At 38.0% G+C, this 16,210-nt stretch overlaps 1 pseudogene and 2 gene segments (V, D, J or C); 1 reads left to right on the top strand and 2 right to left on the bottom strand.

Annotated features, from left to right (window-relative positions):
- The first annotated feature begins 864 nt into the window (after positions 1–864).
- Positions 865–1,954, top strand: LOC107084954. The segment is given in 2 exon segments: positions 865–913; positions 1,612–1,954. A coding segment is annotated over 1 exon segment (255 nt).
- A 2,303-nt stretch (positions 1,955–4,257) lies between these two features.
- LOC107084932 lies at positions 4,258–4,737 on the bottom strand. The segment is given in 2 exon segments: positions 4,258–4,592; positions 4,689–4,737. Coding segments are annotated over 2 exon segments (384 nt in total).
- Positions 4,738–10,035: 5,298 nt separating this feature from the next.
- Positions 10,036–10,516, bottom strand: LOC107084931 (annotated as a pseudogene).
- Between the last annotated feature and the right edge of the window lie 5,694 nt (positions 10,517–16,210).

Here is a 16,210-nt window from a genome sequence, read left to right as displayed (position 1 = left end):
GCTGGTGGTACAGTTGCTCTGAAAGGCCTGGACAGCCTCTGATCAACGTTGACCTCTTAACAGCTGGGAGCAGAGAGGGAGGACACATATGCAAACACACATAGTCAGTCACATGGAGTCATCATGTTTCCCCCTGAACACTGACGGGTTTCTGTCTATACATCCATCATCATGCAGTGAAATTATCTTCTTTTTGTTGACAAAAAGCTTTTCACTGTTTATTTTCTATCATAGAATTGATTTTTATTTAATTATACTATTTCTAAATTCTTAAGGTAAGAAATAGCCACCTTAAGCACTGCAATAATATAAAGTTTAATTATTATTTATTAATTCATTCAGTTATAAACATGACTGGCAGTTAATTGACATTATTACCTTTTCTATGCATGTTAGTCTGTGTTGCTCTGTGATTGACAGATATAAGGTTTTGAATGAATTCCACCTTTGGTCCACTAAACAGGCTATCTATAGCCACCTGTCTATGGGAAATTTTTGTCACTTTTGTAAACCATTTTTTTTATTTTTTTTATTAAATTTCGATAAAAGAGTGTCCACCATTTAGAGTTTCAAGGAATGTTTGTCAGATGGAGTGACAAAGTATATAAGAGATACTAACAGAGATCTAAATTCTTGATGACAGAAAAACTGATCAATTATCTAATAAACAAAATAAAAAGAGAGAATCAGCACAAGAATATTATTCAAGAAAGATAATTTATTTCAATAATGAGCCGCAGTTTTCTTTTTAGTTTTTTTTATCTTATATTAAATGTTCTTACTGTCATTCATGTGTTTGTGTTCAGAGTCAGAGAGCCGTGTCTTTAACAGTCAGAGGTTTTTGTACGACGGCTCCATCAGTTTGTATCACTGTGGTACACGTTTGGTGGAGGAACCACACTGAATGTTAACTGTAAGTACAACTAATTCATTAAAACAAATGTTCTTTGTTATTTATTTATTTTTATCTCTTATTATTCTGACCGGAACTTATTTCTTACTGGATTTAGTTACTTTAAAAAATAAATAAATAAGTTAGTCATTAGTGAAAATAAGCTGCTATTTTGTCATCTTTATTTCTTTGATATTGAAACAATTTAATCAATTTAAACTAATGTATGTCTTATGGAAATGATTTTATGTATTTTGTTAGCGTGGGATGTATGCAAACCCATAATATCAGTTTTATCGTGTGCATACTCTTGGGCTCAGTTATATTTTCTCTGATGTGTTGATGAAGGATTTTTGCAGTAAAAATATCTGAACTTTCCTCTTTTTTGTAAACGAAGAATTGACATTGAAAAAATAAAAGATCATTGTGAAAATAATTTCAGTATGTGATGTTCAGGTATTAGCAGAGATCTAGTTAAAGCAACAACGAAATAAGATTATCAAACTATTTTAGAACATTAATACAGATTTAGAAAATAGAGCAAATTCCAACATACATGGAAACATTCAAGAAGATATGTCAGTTTTAATGTGCGGTACTGAAACCTGTCTGTTGCTCTGGTTGAGCAGTGATGCAGGGTGTTGCCATAGACACAAAAGACAGAGCAGGAAATGAAACTTCAAGGACTTTTACCTGTACTCTGCAATTTTTCTCTTTAGTGGAAAATGCTCGTCCCACCCTGACAGTGCTGCCCCCCTCCAGTGAGGAGCTGCAGCAGGGGAAGGCCACCCTCATGTGTCTGGCCAACAAGGGCTTCCCCTCAGACTGGAGTCTGTCCTGGAAGGTGGAGGGCAGCATTAGCAGCTTCAGCTGGGAGGAGAACAAGAGCCGAGGAGTGCTGCAGAAGGACGGCCTCTACAGCTGGAGCAGCACCCTGAGGCTCCCTGCAGACCAGTGGAGGAAGGTGGGCTCTGTGACCTGTGAGGCCACCCAGGGCTCCCAGTCTGCAGTCACAGAGACACTGAGGAGAGACCAGTGTTCCCAGTAACAACCTGACTTGTTTTCTTTTTTTTCACTCTGCTACTTTTTAAAGTGTTTTACGTCCAAGTGTATCAGCTGTAAAATGTGTATCAGATTTCCTTTTTGAACCTTTTTTTTCTTCTCAAGATCCTCAATTTTTCAACATAATAAAAAACATAAACCATCACATCTGTTCTATGTGGAGTCAATAAAGATCAATTAGTAACAAATCACCATTTTGTGTTCATGACAAGACATTTTTATACAATTTTTCCCAAATTAGTTCAACATGGTTTAACGTGGAACATCTAGTTTCGGTCATAAGAGAACTTAGAGACGATTATTCTTCTCTATGGCATAAAGTTCTGTTAGGATTGAAACTAACCGTCAACAAAAGGTCAGTGTTGGGATCTGGAGATTCTCCACCTTCTCCAGCAGAGTGCGCTGTGGATCCTCCTGGGCTGGAGGCCTCCAGCACAGCTGACGCTCATCAGCTCATCAGGAGACCGGCCTTTATAAGCAGCTGCCAGACCTTCCTTCGACGCCACAGTGTTAGCCAAGTTTGGTCAGCGAACCTGAGCCTCTGAATTTACTAATCGTTATCTTCTAAGAGAAACCAAATTCTAATTGCCTCTGTCTTCTCGCTCCTAGGAAACCAGTCTCTCGAGAGAAGCTCTGGATGAGCTTAACCTGTAACCTGCCTGCCTGCCCTAGAGAGCCAAACCTGAAGACCTCACTCTGGAATCCACCAGCTGCTCTTAGGAAAGAGCTAATCACTCCAACCAAGGTCTTTTCACTAGAAGTCAGAAGCTAGACGCTGCTGCTGCCTAAGCACTCTGCTGAACCAACAGTCCCTGGAGCCAACCGGTTCCCTCTCTCAGAATTAACCTGGACCTCTTCAAGGTATCCACTGAAATATCTGATAACCCATTTAACTCATCTGCATACCAAGCTAACCAACTATCCGTCTCTGCAGACGCCAGAGAATCCTGCCCGGACCAGAACCTGAATCTTGTTTTTGTCTTTGTGTGAAACTTTAATAAACTCTGTTAAATCTTTTACCAAGTCTCCAGTGGTGTTCTGCATGTGGGTTTATCTCTAAACCGATCATGACAGTCAGAAAATGGTTCAAACTTTTTTTTTCACATTATGGTTTCCTCTTCAAATATTTTACTTTGTAAACAAATTAAATGTTTTTCATATACATTAGAAGACAACTATGTATATCTCTATATAAAGATAAAGTTGTTTTTTTTTTTTTTTTTTTTAAATATTCCACATCTTTACTGCAGCTTTGAAATATTTAAACAATGAAATCAAAATAAAAGATGCTATAAAGCAATATTTGTAAAATATTTTTAACTTTGTAAGATGGTAAATCTGATGAATTTTAAGATAAAAATTGACTGAAAGCCTGTTTAGTGATGTCATAAAATCAGTCAAAGTGATTTTTCCACAAAATGGTTTTGTGTCAAAACTGTGCTTTATTCTGTTGTCATCTTAATTAAAAGCAAATTCACTGAGATACTCGGCGCACGTTCAACATTATATAGGTTAATGACCACAGATTATTCATGTTTATCTGTGTCAGAGGTAGTAGTATTGGAAAGACTTTTATATTGTTTCAAAAATGTTATCCTTTATTAAAACCAGGTTAAAAAAATTTTTTTTTTTTCTTTCTACAGTACAATAATTTTTAAATGTAATCTGATATCTAATCAAAATACTGTAGGTTTCAAACCATGTCTTTATAAATAAAACAGTAAAAGAAATCTCACATTGTCATTTGTTTGGTTTCTGTTAGCATTATCAATTGTGTCTCCATTCATTCTAGTTAGTTTATTGATTTTTTTTCTATTGTTGTTCAAACTATCTGCTCTGACAGAATCTTTAGCTTGAACTTCAGTGGTGTTCAGAGTTTGATCTACTGCTTCTGAAACCATTTAGAGTCAATTGCTATTTTTAGTTTAATTAATGAGCAGCTAGAGGGTTTGATCAGCTTTATTTTCTAATTAAGCTGTTTTTAGATTCAATATTTGGCTGAATTAAAGTTTTTTTATTTGTTTTTCTTAAAGCCTTATTTTGTCTGAACCAGAATTAGAGGCTTAAACAATATTTTTACTGTTCAAAGAATCTGTTCAGGCAGGAGAGATAAATCTGCATCGAGTTGTCAACAATGTTTTCTTCCATTTATGTGTGCTCTATAGATATATTTTGAGGAAAGATATTTAGATCAAATTATTGTTACTCTGTGTGTGTTTAGTGATCTGTGTCAGAGTCTGCTGTGACATTCAGCTGGAGTTTCTGCTCAGTTTGACTGAGGCAGGTTTTTGTACGACTGTTTTTCACTGTGTGAACACCCACTGACTGTTGATGTAGTGAGCACTCTGACAGTAGTAAACTCCTGCATCTTCAGCCTGAACTCCACTGATGGTCAGAGTGAAGTCTTTATTATTTCCTGCTCCACTTCCAGTGAATCTGGAGGAGATTCCTGAAAATCTGGAAGATGTCTGATAGATCAGAGCTTTTGGAGCTTCTCCATCTTTCTGGTGGTACCAGGACAGGCAGGGTGTGCTACAAGCTACTACTCTGTTAGCTTTACAGTCAATAGCAACGGTCTGACCAAGCTGCACTGATTTGGCTGCTGGCTGAGTCACAACCACATTTTGTCCATCAGACCCTGAGAGGAGAGAAGAAATACTGGAAATTAGATTGTGAGGTGAAACTCGGCTAAAGTATAAATTATTTTTACAAAACAGAATACTATTTTCCTTACCCTGGGTGAGACAAAGGAGAGTCCAGATGAGGAAACTGATAAAACTCATGTTTTCTCTGTCTTCTGTTATCAGGACAGCTGTCAGTGTTCTACTCTCAGAACTATAAACTCTCCCAGAGCGCTGGAGCATGGAGCTGCTGATGCAAAGTGGCTCTATGGAAATGATCTGATTCACTCTGAAAGGGTTCAGGATCATTCTGATGATGCTGTTCATCAGGAAAACTGGAAATCTTTCTCACCATCTGAAATTATCATTCTTTCAGGTAAAAAAATCCTTTTATCCCTGACAGATTTATATCTTAAAAATAAAATTTAAATGAATGATTTTATGTGAGAAAACATAAGCAATGAAGTTACAATTTGGAAGAAAATACAAACATCCTTCAATCCATTGATCTGATCCTGCTTACTTGGTCAGGTTCGCGATGGGGCTGGTCCCTATACGAAAACACTTTTATATGTATATTTCATAAATATATTTTTTAACAAACCCCTCTTAGTATTACTTACAGTCTTATTACATTTTCCTCCACTACAATCTCCACTGACATTGCAAAAAATAGAAAGCAACACAGCTTAGAAAGCTGCAAAATATCCACACACCTGGGTGTCTAACTGCAAGATTTTAATTTGACTCAACAGAAGCACAGAGGATGCCAAAGCATTGATGGTGAGAAGGAACGAGGAAATTGACAAATATGTCAGAGAGAGGCCTAAATAATAGAACAGAAGACTCCACAACCCTTCATGTTAAATATGAACAATAGGTTAATGTTACCTGTACCTGCACTACCATCAGCAATGATTTGAATATATTACGTAAAATCATCTGACATCAACCTGATATACACCCTGACAATGATTGTCTTTCCACTATTGTGACTAATTATGATTATATTACTGAAGATCAATACAACAATAAAAATAAACTATCAATATTAAACTTTAACAGTAGAAGTATGTAGAGTAATTTCAATTATATAAACGTAAATTTGTGCAAGTTAAATTGGTCATTTTTTATTATAACAATTACAGAAACCTGGATTAACTAAAAACAGAGTCATGCAGTTTTTTCTTGATGGTTAAGAGCTAACATGTATGAAGAGAGAAGTAAAAACATGAGATGGAGTCGCTTTATTTATCCACAAATCTGTTACTTGCAAATCTCTAAGCATTTTATTTATTGTTGAGATAACAGAATGTTTAATAATTGAAATATGGAATGGAAAGCATAAAAATATATTTTCTAAGTTGTGTTTATCTACTCATGTTTGAACCAATCATTAAAGTTTGGAATACTCCGGATTAACAACTGAGGCTGTACAAAAAAGAGTCAAAAATCACAAATTTAAGTTATTTATAAAGACATTGTCTTTTCAGAATACAGTGGAAGATGCATTTAAATGTATTATTGATCAGTTTTGTGCTGAGTATATGATTTTTCATTTCTATGATTGTTATAGTATGTGCAATCCCTCAGTTTTGCTGTTTTGCTACCACTACTGGTTTTTTTGTCCTTATCATTGATGGTATACCGTATATTCTTGTTTTAATCTCCCCCCAAAAAAACATGAAAACAGGGTTTCCTGAATGTCCATAAACTGTTACCCTCTTATTATTAGTGATGAACTTAGTTGTGTAGAGACTTGGCATTTGTAGAGGTAAAAACAGGGACCCCATATAATTTTATTTTATTATCTCCTTTATATAAGATTTGTATGGCACCATTTCAACTTGAAATGAGTAACCGCTATACCTATACTTGCCACCATGGGGCAAAACGCAACTTATAGGGAGTAAAGCTGCACACTGGTGCTAACCTTAACCAGTTATGGTTTTGCAAACCTTATGTGTATCAAACTATACATTTTTTAAATGTTTTCATTCAATATCACAGTTAATGGTTGTTTTGTTACTGAGATTGACATTTTTTTTGCATTTTTTCCAACCACAATCAAATGTTATTGCAATCCAGTATAGAAATACAGTAAATGGGAGCTAAGTACAGTTCATGTGGTTAATGGTGCCATTTAAACATTTGAAAAGCATTAATAATTCATGATGTGATTCAATTAAGGTTAGGATAGGTAGGTAAGGATATTAAAAATGTAAATGTGTTTGCATGTTAAAAACTGGAATTTATTTAAAAAAAAAAGACATGTTATAAAAACTGAATTTCATTTAATCATAAAAATAAAAGAAATGTAGTAATAGTGGAAACAGTGTGATGCATAAGAAAATTAATTCATGATTAACGAGGTGTATTTCTTTTTGGTTTATTTGAGTTTAATGACTAGAATAACATAAAGAAGTTGTGGCCATCAGATGTTGTTTCTGGACGTAATAACTAGTCAGTATGGACATTTAGATAGAAGGACACTAAAAGTTAGTTTGGTTAATAATAATAGAAAGTTAATAAATCCTCTCATTGAAAAGTTATGATCATCTCAACCCGTTTGCTGTCTTTATTCTTTATCACAGATTGATAACATATGCACTCCGAGCTGAGCCTTGGAGGAGTAACAGTTACATGTTTTTTTTATTTTTAAACTGAAGTTATAATAAAGCTAAATAAAATTTGAAGTGGTCTAAATTTCTTAATTTGCTACAAAATTTTAATCAGAATCATTTCACAATGTTACTATTGCTTTCAGTTTAAAAAAAAAAGATATATTAGTGCAACTTAAATATTAAAGCTAAATATGGCATGAGTATGAATACTTCTGGTTACAGCATCTCTATTTCAGTGTACATCTATCTCTTCTTCCATTTTCAAATACTAGTGATTCTTCCACATATTATCACTGACAGTGGAAAACCTAAATTGGAAATTATCTGTAATTACCTAGACAAAAATAAATCAGTTTAGTTTTAAGATAATAAGTAAAAGAAAGTCTTTCATTTGAGATTCAGGAGATTAATTATGTTCAAATTTAACTGATGATCTAATATAAAATTTCCTTTTACAAATTTTATTTTGGAGGGAATCAAATATTTATAAAGGAATAAATTAGATCCTGGATAGAAACAAGTGAAATTGGCTTCCTCCATAGGGTGGAGTAAACACAAGCAAACACAGAGTGGAGCACACTGCATCAGAGAGGGCAGGATTATACCAGGACATCTGGGGAAGGAGGAGAAACATGCAGACATGAGTTCCAGGCTGATATGATGACACTGAGCTTAGCATTGAGAGCAGCCAGTTTAGCTTATTGGAGCTGTTAACCATCTGACTTGTCTGTCCTGGTTCCAGCACCTCGAAAAGACCTCAGTAATTGGAGTAGATAAGATGCAGCCATGAAGCTACATCTGCTAGTCACCCCCTGCAGAGAAGAGGAGAGCATGACCAAAACAAACTCGAATCTGAATACTGCTTTGTCAGTGTGACATCATCAATATTAAGCCAATATTTTGATTTTATTCAACATATTTTTCAGACTGAAATGTTTACCAAAGTTTATTGACACTATTTACCTTCGTCATGTGGGTCCCGTTCTCCACACCTGGTGCTGCTGCCCCTCTCATTTAGGGAGGTGCTGGATGTGAAGGCCATCTTCCTCTGTCTCGAAACTTATGTAATAATTCTTTATAGTATTTTTTTCTTTTTTTGTGTAATAAAGTGATTATAAATATGTTTTCTCCAAAATTAATTTCCTTTTTTTTTTTTTTTTTTTTACAAAAATGTGTGTTTTATTTGGTAGTTCCTTGCAGCAGGATTCAGTTTAATCAGAGATGTGCTTATTCTCTTATAAAATATAGGAGAAATATAATAAACAAAATGTGGCGGACTAACTGTTTTTACGTTTTCTAAGACTCTTCATGTAGAGTTTGTTGTGCTCAGAGTCAGAGAGCTGTGTCTCTCTACAGTCAGAGGGTTTTCTATGACGATTCAATCAGTTGGTATCGCTGTGGTGGAGAAACCAGACTGGATGCTGGACGTAGGTTTCTGAATATTTAATGTTCATCATAACATAAATGAGCAGGAATCTGACTGATGTTAAACATTGAAACTTAAAGAGATTCAGAATTCAAAAGAAAAGGCTTTTATGACTTCCTTTTGGTTAACAATAAAAATCTGTGAGGCAGAAATGTGAAACAGTAACAAAAAAAAGCCAGAATTATTTTCTGAGACAGTGACTAAGTAAATTGATATTCAAAACTTAACATATTGTTAAATTCTACTTTGTTTTCGTTTTTTTTTTTACTTTGGACAATGTTTAAAGAAAAAAACACCTTAGCTAATCAATGATTATCTGAAATAACCAAAATGGTTGTCACATTTTAATATATATGTAAAAGATTATTATTTTAACAGTAAAAATGACGTGAATGATGGTTAATGTTATTTACTTATTGTATGAGTGTAAAATAAGTTAGAGATGAAATGAAATATAGAATTATGTCTAATATTTTGTTAGAGATACATCTCAGGTTATAGTTCAGTTTGAATACTCTTTTTCTTTTTTAGGTCACATCAGGGCTCTGTCTTCTGATATGCATAAAGGTTCCTTTAATGGAAGTGAAACAATTTTCTGAGTAAAGATGAACAAATATCTGAGTAAAGATGTTCCTGTTTCTGCTTCTAATTAACAGCTCTCTGGTTCCTGTTCTCTAACCTGATTGGTGTCTCCTAGGTGACACCTGTCCCACCCTGACAGTGCTGCCCCCCTCCATTGAGGATCTGCAGCAGGAAATTAGCTGAAATTTAGAAATATCTGTTTTTTTAATGTCATTAATCAAGCTTTTAACTGATCAGGTTCATAAATTAAGTCGTCTTTGGCTTTGTTTAATGTTCATGGAATTCAGAAATAAATCTAAAAGGGCCTGAAGAGCTGCTGATCATCTCTGATCTCTGAGCAGCTTTTAAAGCATAGGTTTGATATTTAAATGTCAAGCAGAATTATGTTATTAGTACTCAGTTATGAAAGAAAATGGGTAAAAATGTAGAAAAAATTGTTTCATTTTTGCTGAGTCAGATCAGTTCCTGTGCAACTGAGAAGGTTTTTGTACGGCTTTCTATCACTGTGTGAACGGGTAGTCGTAACCCTGCTGACAGTAATAAACTCCTGCATCCTTGTTTTGCTTTCATTACTGATGTTTTAGCTCATGCAGTTGTTATCAGTGGAATGGTTGGAATGTATCTATATATTTTCAGATTCAATAGTTTAGTCGTTTATTAACTTTGAATCTTAAAAATAACATTTTGTCTTAATAAGGCTTAATGGAATATAATGCTGTGTGTTTAATGTGTTCAGTGAACTGTATCAGTCTCTCCAGTAGATCCCAGTTGCAGAACAAAGTTCGGTTACTGTTCAGTCAGACTGAGGGGTTTTTGTACGATGAGTTTTCACTGTGTGAACAGAAGCTGACTGTTGATGTTATGATAACTCTGACAGTAATAAACCCCAGCATCTTCAGCCTGGACTCCACTGATGGTCAGAGTAAAGTCTATTCCATTTCCTGCTCCACTTCCAGTGAATCTGGAGGAGATTCCTGATAATCTTTGAAGATGTTACATGGACCAGAGCTTTAGGAGCTTCTCCTGTTTTTTGGTGGTACCAGGCAGGGAAGTACTGTGAGCCTGAGTAGTGAGCAACTTGTCTGTTGACCTTACAGTCAATAGTAACAGTCTGACCAAGCTGCACTGATTTGGCTGCTGGATGAGCCACAACAACATTTTGTCCATCAGACCCTGAGGAGAAAAAAGAAACACTGGAGATTAGATGATCATGCTAAACACCAAATGATTTCCATTAGACAAGAAAATTATTTTCCTCACCCTGAGTAAAGCAGATGAGAGTCCAGATGATGAAGCTGATCAAAGTCATGTTTTCTGTGTCTTGTGTTGTCTTGAAGGACAGCTGTTAGTCCTCCAGTGTTCAACTCTAAGGCTATAAACTCTCCCAGATCACTGGAGCATGGAGCTGGTGATGCAAAGTGGCTCTATGGAAATGTTCTGACCTGCTGTAATTGGAAATAGGATCCGTGATGATATTTTGTTTGTCTTATCAGTTAGTAGGAATTGGTTGAAAACATTTAGTGTCTTCTGTGTCTTTTGACAACTTGTGATACTTTGGTTAAAGGTTGTTTGCCTTTATTCTTGAAAGTTAATATCAGACACGCCTTATTTTTATTCATAACATCTTTATAAAATATAAACTTCACATATATTAGAAGTGCAGTATTATCAGAAGAGTAAAATGTAAATAAAGTTTGTTTAGTATTTAAGAGGAAAACACGCTGGGGCGCTCGTGCGGCACCGCAAGCGCGGTCTCCGCTCAGCGCTACCGGGCATGATCCTGTCCAACGTATGTTCCCTGCCCAACAAACTGCACTAACTTCAACTGATGCTGGGATATAACAGGGACTTCTCCTCATCTGCTGTTTTGTGCTTCACAGAAACATGGCCGTGTGGATTAATCCCAGACTCTGCGCTGCAGCTGGCAGGCTTCCAACTCCACAGAGCGGACAGCCACGCACAGCTGTCCGCCAAAAAGTGAAAGGTGGAGGGATCTGTTTTTACATCAACAGCGGCTGGTGCAATGATGTGGCAGTGATCCAGCAGCACTGTTCAACAGACCTGGAATATTTCATCATAAACTGTAAGCCTTTTATTCACCCCGCGAGTTCGCCTCATTCATTCTGGTCGGTGTCTACATCGCGCCGCATGCAAACGTGCAGGACGCACAGCGCACGCTCGCAGACCAGATACTGAGTGTGGAGCGGAGCAACCCGGACTCCTTAGTTATTGTCCTTGGTGACTTTAATAAAGGTAACCTCAGTCATGATCTCCCTAAATACAGACAGTTTATTAAATGCCCGACCAAAGAGGATAACATTCTGGATCACTGTTACACCACCATCAGGAATGCTTATCACAATGTCCCCTGTGCTGCACTGGGCCAATCCGACCACGTCATGGTCCACCTGATTCCTGCTAACAGACAGAAAGAATTGGACCAGTGAGGCTGTGGAGGATCTTCAGGTGTGTTTGGGTTCTACTGACTGGGACGTCTTCAGGGCTGCTAACAACAGTCTAGATGAGTTCACAGAGGCTGTGACATCATACATCAGCTTCTGTGAGGACTGCTGTGTTCCATCATGAACCAGGGTGGGTTACAATAATGACAAACCCTGGTTCACTGGCTAACTCAGAAGACTAAGGCTGGAAAAGGAAGAGGCCTTCAGGAGCGGAGATAAATGCAGATTCAAAGATGCAAAATACAAGTTTAGCAAGTCGGTGAAAGAGGCTAAAGGACTGTATTCTGAGAAGCTGCAAAACCATTTTTCTGACAATGACTCTGCTTCTGTCTGGAAAGGGCTTAGGCAGATAACAAATTACAAGCCTACTGTTGGGATCTGAAGGTCTGTCCACCTTTCTCCAGCAGAGGGCGTTCTAGGTCTCCTGGAGCTGAAGCTGACTACCACACCTGCGGCTCGTTCGCTCATCAGGAGACCAGCTTTTAAGGAGAGGCAGAGCAACACTCCAGTGCCAGAGTGTTTTGCCAGTTATGGTTAGCAAGCCTGAGCCAACCTGCCTGTCTGAATCTCTGACTCCCCGATTACCTGACTTGAACCTAACCTGTTTTTGTCCTCTCTGCTTCTCAGGAAGAACCAGCCTGAAACCTGAACCCTGGAAGAGTTTCTCAGTTGAAACCAACTGTTCTCTGAAGAACCCTGGAAAACCAAATCTGTCAGATACCTGCCTGCCCACTCTCAAAAGAAGCTGAGAGAGAAGCTTAGATCCAGATCAGTAAGATCACAAGCCAAACCCTGCCTCTGCCTAACCCTCTTCCAGCCAACAGCCTCTGGACCCTCCCGGTTCCCCCCATCTGCCGCTCTGCTCAAACTCTGAACAGGTATAGACCTGCACTCACACAACCCGCAAGATTACCTGGAAGTCTGCTAACCAATCTGTCCCTCTCTGCAGTAAAACCAGTCGTGAACTGACCCGGACCCGATTTTCCCCAGAATCAGTAGTAATTTTATTGTGATTGTTTCAATAAACATTGTGAACTTTTTCCCAGCCTCTGAGTGTTCTGCATGTGGGTTAGATCCCATAAGACCAACATGACACCTACATGTAAAGCCCCCCACTCCATGAACGACCAACAGTTAGCCAACGACCTGAACAACTTCTACTGGCATTTTGACAGACAAAGGGACAGTCATGCATCCACCCCCCACAACACCACCCAACAGATCACCTCTACCTCCTCCTCCTCCTCCTCAGTGACAACTCTTTCCATAAAAGAGAGAGATGTAAACAAATTCTTCAAAAAACAGAACCCCCGGAAAGCTGCTGGACCAGATTCTGTCTCTCCATCCACTTTGAGGCTCTGTGCTGACCAGCTGTCTCCAGTGTTCAGACATTTTTAACACCTCACTGGTGACATGTCACGTGCCAGCCTGTTTTAAATCCTCCACCATCATCCCTGTCCCCAAGAAGCCAAGGACCACAGGACTTAATGACTTTAGATCCGTCGCCCTGACCTCTGTGGTCATGAAGTCTTTGAGCGCCTTGTGCTGTCACACCTGAAAGAAATCACGGACCCCCTCCTGGACCCCTTCCAGTTTGCCTACAGAGCAGACAGGTCTGTAGATGACGCAGTCAACCTGGCCCTTCAACACATTCTCCAGCACCTGGACTCCGCAGGAACCTACGCCAGGATCCTGTTTGTGGACTTCAGCTCGGCCTACACAATCATCCCAGCTCTGCTACAGGAGAAGCTCTCCCAGCTGAATGTGCCTGACTCCACCTGCAGGTGGATCACAGACTTCCTGTCGGACAGGAAGCAGCACATAAAGCTGGGAACACTGACTCACAGCTCATCAGCACTGGTTCCCCCCAGGGCTGTGTTCTTTCTCCTCTGCTCTTCTACACCAACAGCTGCACCTACAGTCATCAGTCTGTCAAGCTCCTGAAGTTCGCGGACGACACCACTCTCATCGGACTGATCTCCGATGGTGACGAGTCCGCCTACAGGTGGGAGGCTGACCATCTGGTGACCTGGTGCAGGGAGAACAACCTGGAGCTCAACGCTCTAAAAACAGTGGAGTTGGTTGTGGACTTCAGAAAGAGTGCAGCCCCAGCTACCCCCATCACCCTCTGTGACTCCACCATTGACACTGTGGAGTCTTTCCACTTCCTGGGAACTATCATTTCCGAGGACCTAAAGTGGGAGCTGAACATCGACTCCCTCACCAAAAAAGCCCAGCAGAGGATGTACTTCCTGCGGCAGCTGAAGAAATTCAACCTGCCCAGGACAATGATGGTGCAGTTCTACTCCTCCATCATTGAGTCCATCCTAACTTCCTCCATCACCATCTGGTACGCTGGTGCCACCGCTAAGGACAAGAGCAGACTGCAGCGTTTCATCCGGTCTGCAGAGAAGGTGATTGGCTGCAACCTCCCATCTCTTCAGGAGCTGCACGCCTCCAGGACTCTGAGGTGTGCAGGGAAGATTGTGGCTGATCCCTCGCACCCCAGTCACAGATTATTTCAGTTACCTCCCTCTGGCAGGAGGCTGCGGTCCATCAGGACCAGAACCTCCCCTCACAAAAGCAGTTTTTTCCCATCTGCTACCAGCCTTATCAACAAGGCCAAGAGCCGCCCGTGACACTGGACAATGTTTCTCTCCCCCATTCAGGATTTCTGCGTTACATTAACGCAGTCTACTGTGTGTATATAGCTTCTGTGTTCATATATATATTCTATCTTATTTTGTTTTTTGTCTACACCAACAACACCAAGTCAAATTCCTTGTAAGTGCAAACCTACTTGCCAATAAACTTGATTCTGATTCTGATTCTGATAAATTACAGTCTATATATTTTTTTAGATGTTAAGTTGTAACAATGATAAAAAATATTTTTTATTTGTAATTTGTTTCTTTTATTTATTTAAATTGTGAGTACATGCTTTATTCCAGCTATTTTTTTATTTTTTTTGCTGCAGAAGGACAGCCTCTACAGCTGGAGCAGCACCCTGAGGCTCCCTGCAGACCAGTGGAGGAAGGTGGGCTCTGTGACACTGAGGAGAGACCAGTTCTCCCAGTCCTGAGCTGATTCATAATTTTTCTGATCTTAATTCTGATTTAAAAATTGTTTGTTGGATCTGTCTGTTCATCTTCAGAATTTACTGACTTAGAAGCTCAAATTCTTTTGAAAGACAATAAAATATACATAATTACTCGAAACCTTCCTTTGATTTATTTCAGATTTTATTCATAAATGTATATTTTTTATTCCAAATTGTTATGATGAAAAGATTTCCAATGAATAAAGAGGTACAGAAACATCTGGTCAGGCTGATGTATCATGTTTTTATGAAGATTGGTTCTTTTTAACAGGAAGGTTTCTGACCATCATATAGAATCACAAAAGTAGGATTCATTTAGGAAATGTTCAACATCTCTGTTTATTGCTCAGAGGCTCAATTTCTTTTGAGAAACAAACGTGAAATTATAACTTTTTTCCTTCAAATTTATACAAATGACAAATGAATTTCTAGTCCCTTATTACCTGAATAAAAAGATGCAGGATCATCTGGTCAGGCTGGTATATCAGGTTTCTAAGATTGATCCATTTCATTGACCTGGTTTTAGGAAGCCTTCTGTTCCACATTCAGAACCACATGAGAAGGAGACTGATGGGAAATGTTCTGTACTTATATAGACCATTAATTGATGGTTTATTTAAACTGTGGTGTTTATTTATTATTTTTTTCTCAAATATAAACAAACATCCTTTTAATTAAATCATGAATAATTCATTATAAACATTTATAACCAACTTAGTTAAAACAAAATTCTGAATCTATTTTATCTTGAATAGAAATGACAGTAACTCAGGTGATCCAGTCCATTTATGTTACTAATTTATCTTTATCAAGTTTTAGTGTGTTTTCTACTATCAGACTTTTTCCAGTGGATTATCTTCCTGAATTTAATGATAATTTTCCTGAAAATTATCATTGTTACTGTTTTAGTTCACCTGAAAAACTATTTCAGATTTGAAGACATTAAATAATAAAACAGCATCAAACAATTTTTAGTACGATTTCTTCTGAGTATTTATATTTTATTTATAAATAAATTAACATCTTTTCTCATTATTATCAGAAGGTCCTGAAGCAGATCTTTGTTTTCTACTTTCTGATTAGAGTTTTACGAGTTGATGCTAAAACAGGTATGTGAAGGCTGCTATTGGAATATTTAATTTCAAATTTTAAATTAATTAATTACCTTGAGCTTGTTAAGCCTAAACCTAGAATAACTTCAGCATCTACAGCTGTTAACAAGGAATGATAGTTTGTCTGTTGACTCAGATCAGTTCCTCTTCTGCTGGGAGGTTTTTGTACGACCTTGTATCACTGTGTGAATGGGAATCTGTTATGCTGCTGACAATAGTAAACTCCTCCATCCTCAGCCTGAACTCCACTGATTATCAATGTGAAGTCAGTCTGTTCTGATGCTGTTGCTCGAAACCTTTCTGGGACTCCAGACTGACGGGCTGTGGTA

The sequence above is a fragment of the Cyprinodon variegatus genome, unplaced genomic scaffold, assembly GCF_000732505.1.
Source record: "Cyprinodon variegatus isolate N-32 unplaced genomic scaffold, C_variegatus-1.0 Scaffold112, whole genome shotgun sequence".
In the NCBI taxonomy this organism is placed as follows: domain Eukaryota; kingdom Metazoa; phylum Chordata; class Actinopteri; order Cyprinodontiformes; family Cyprinodontidae; genus Cyprinodon; species Cyprinodon variegatus.
This window is presented reverse-complemented; position numbering and strand designations above follow the sequence as displayed.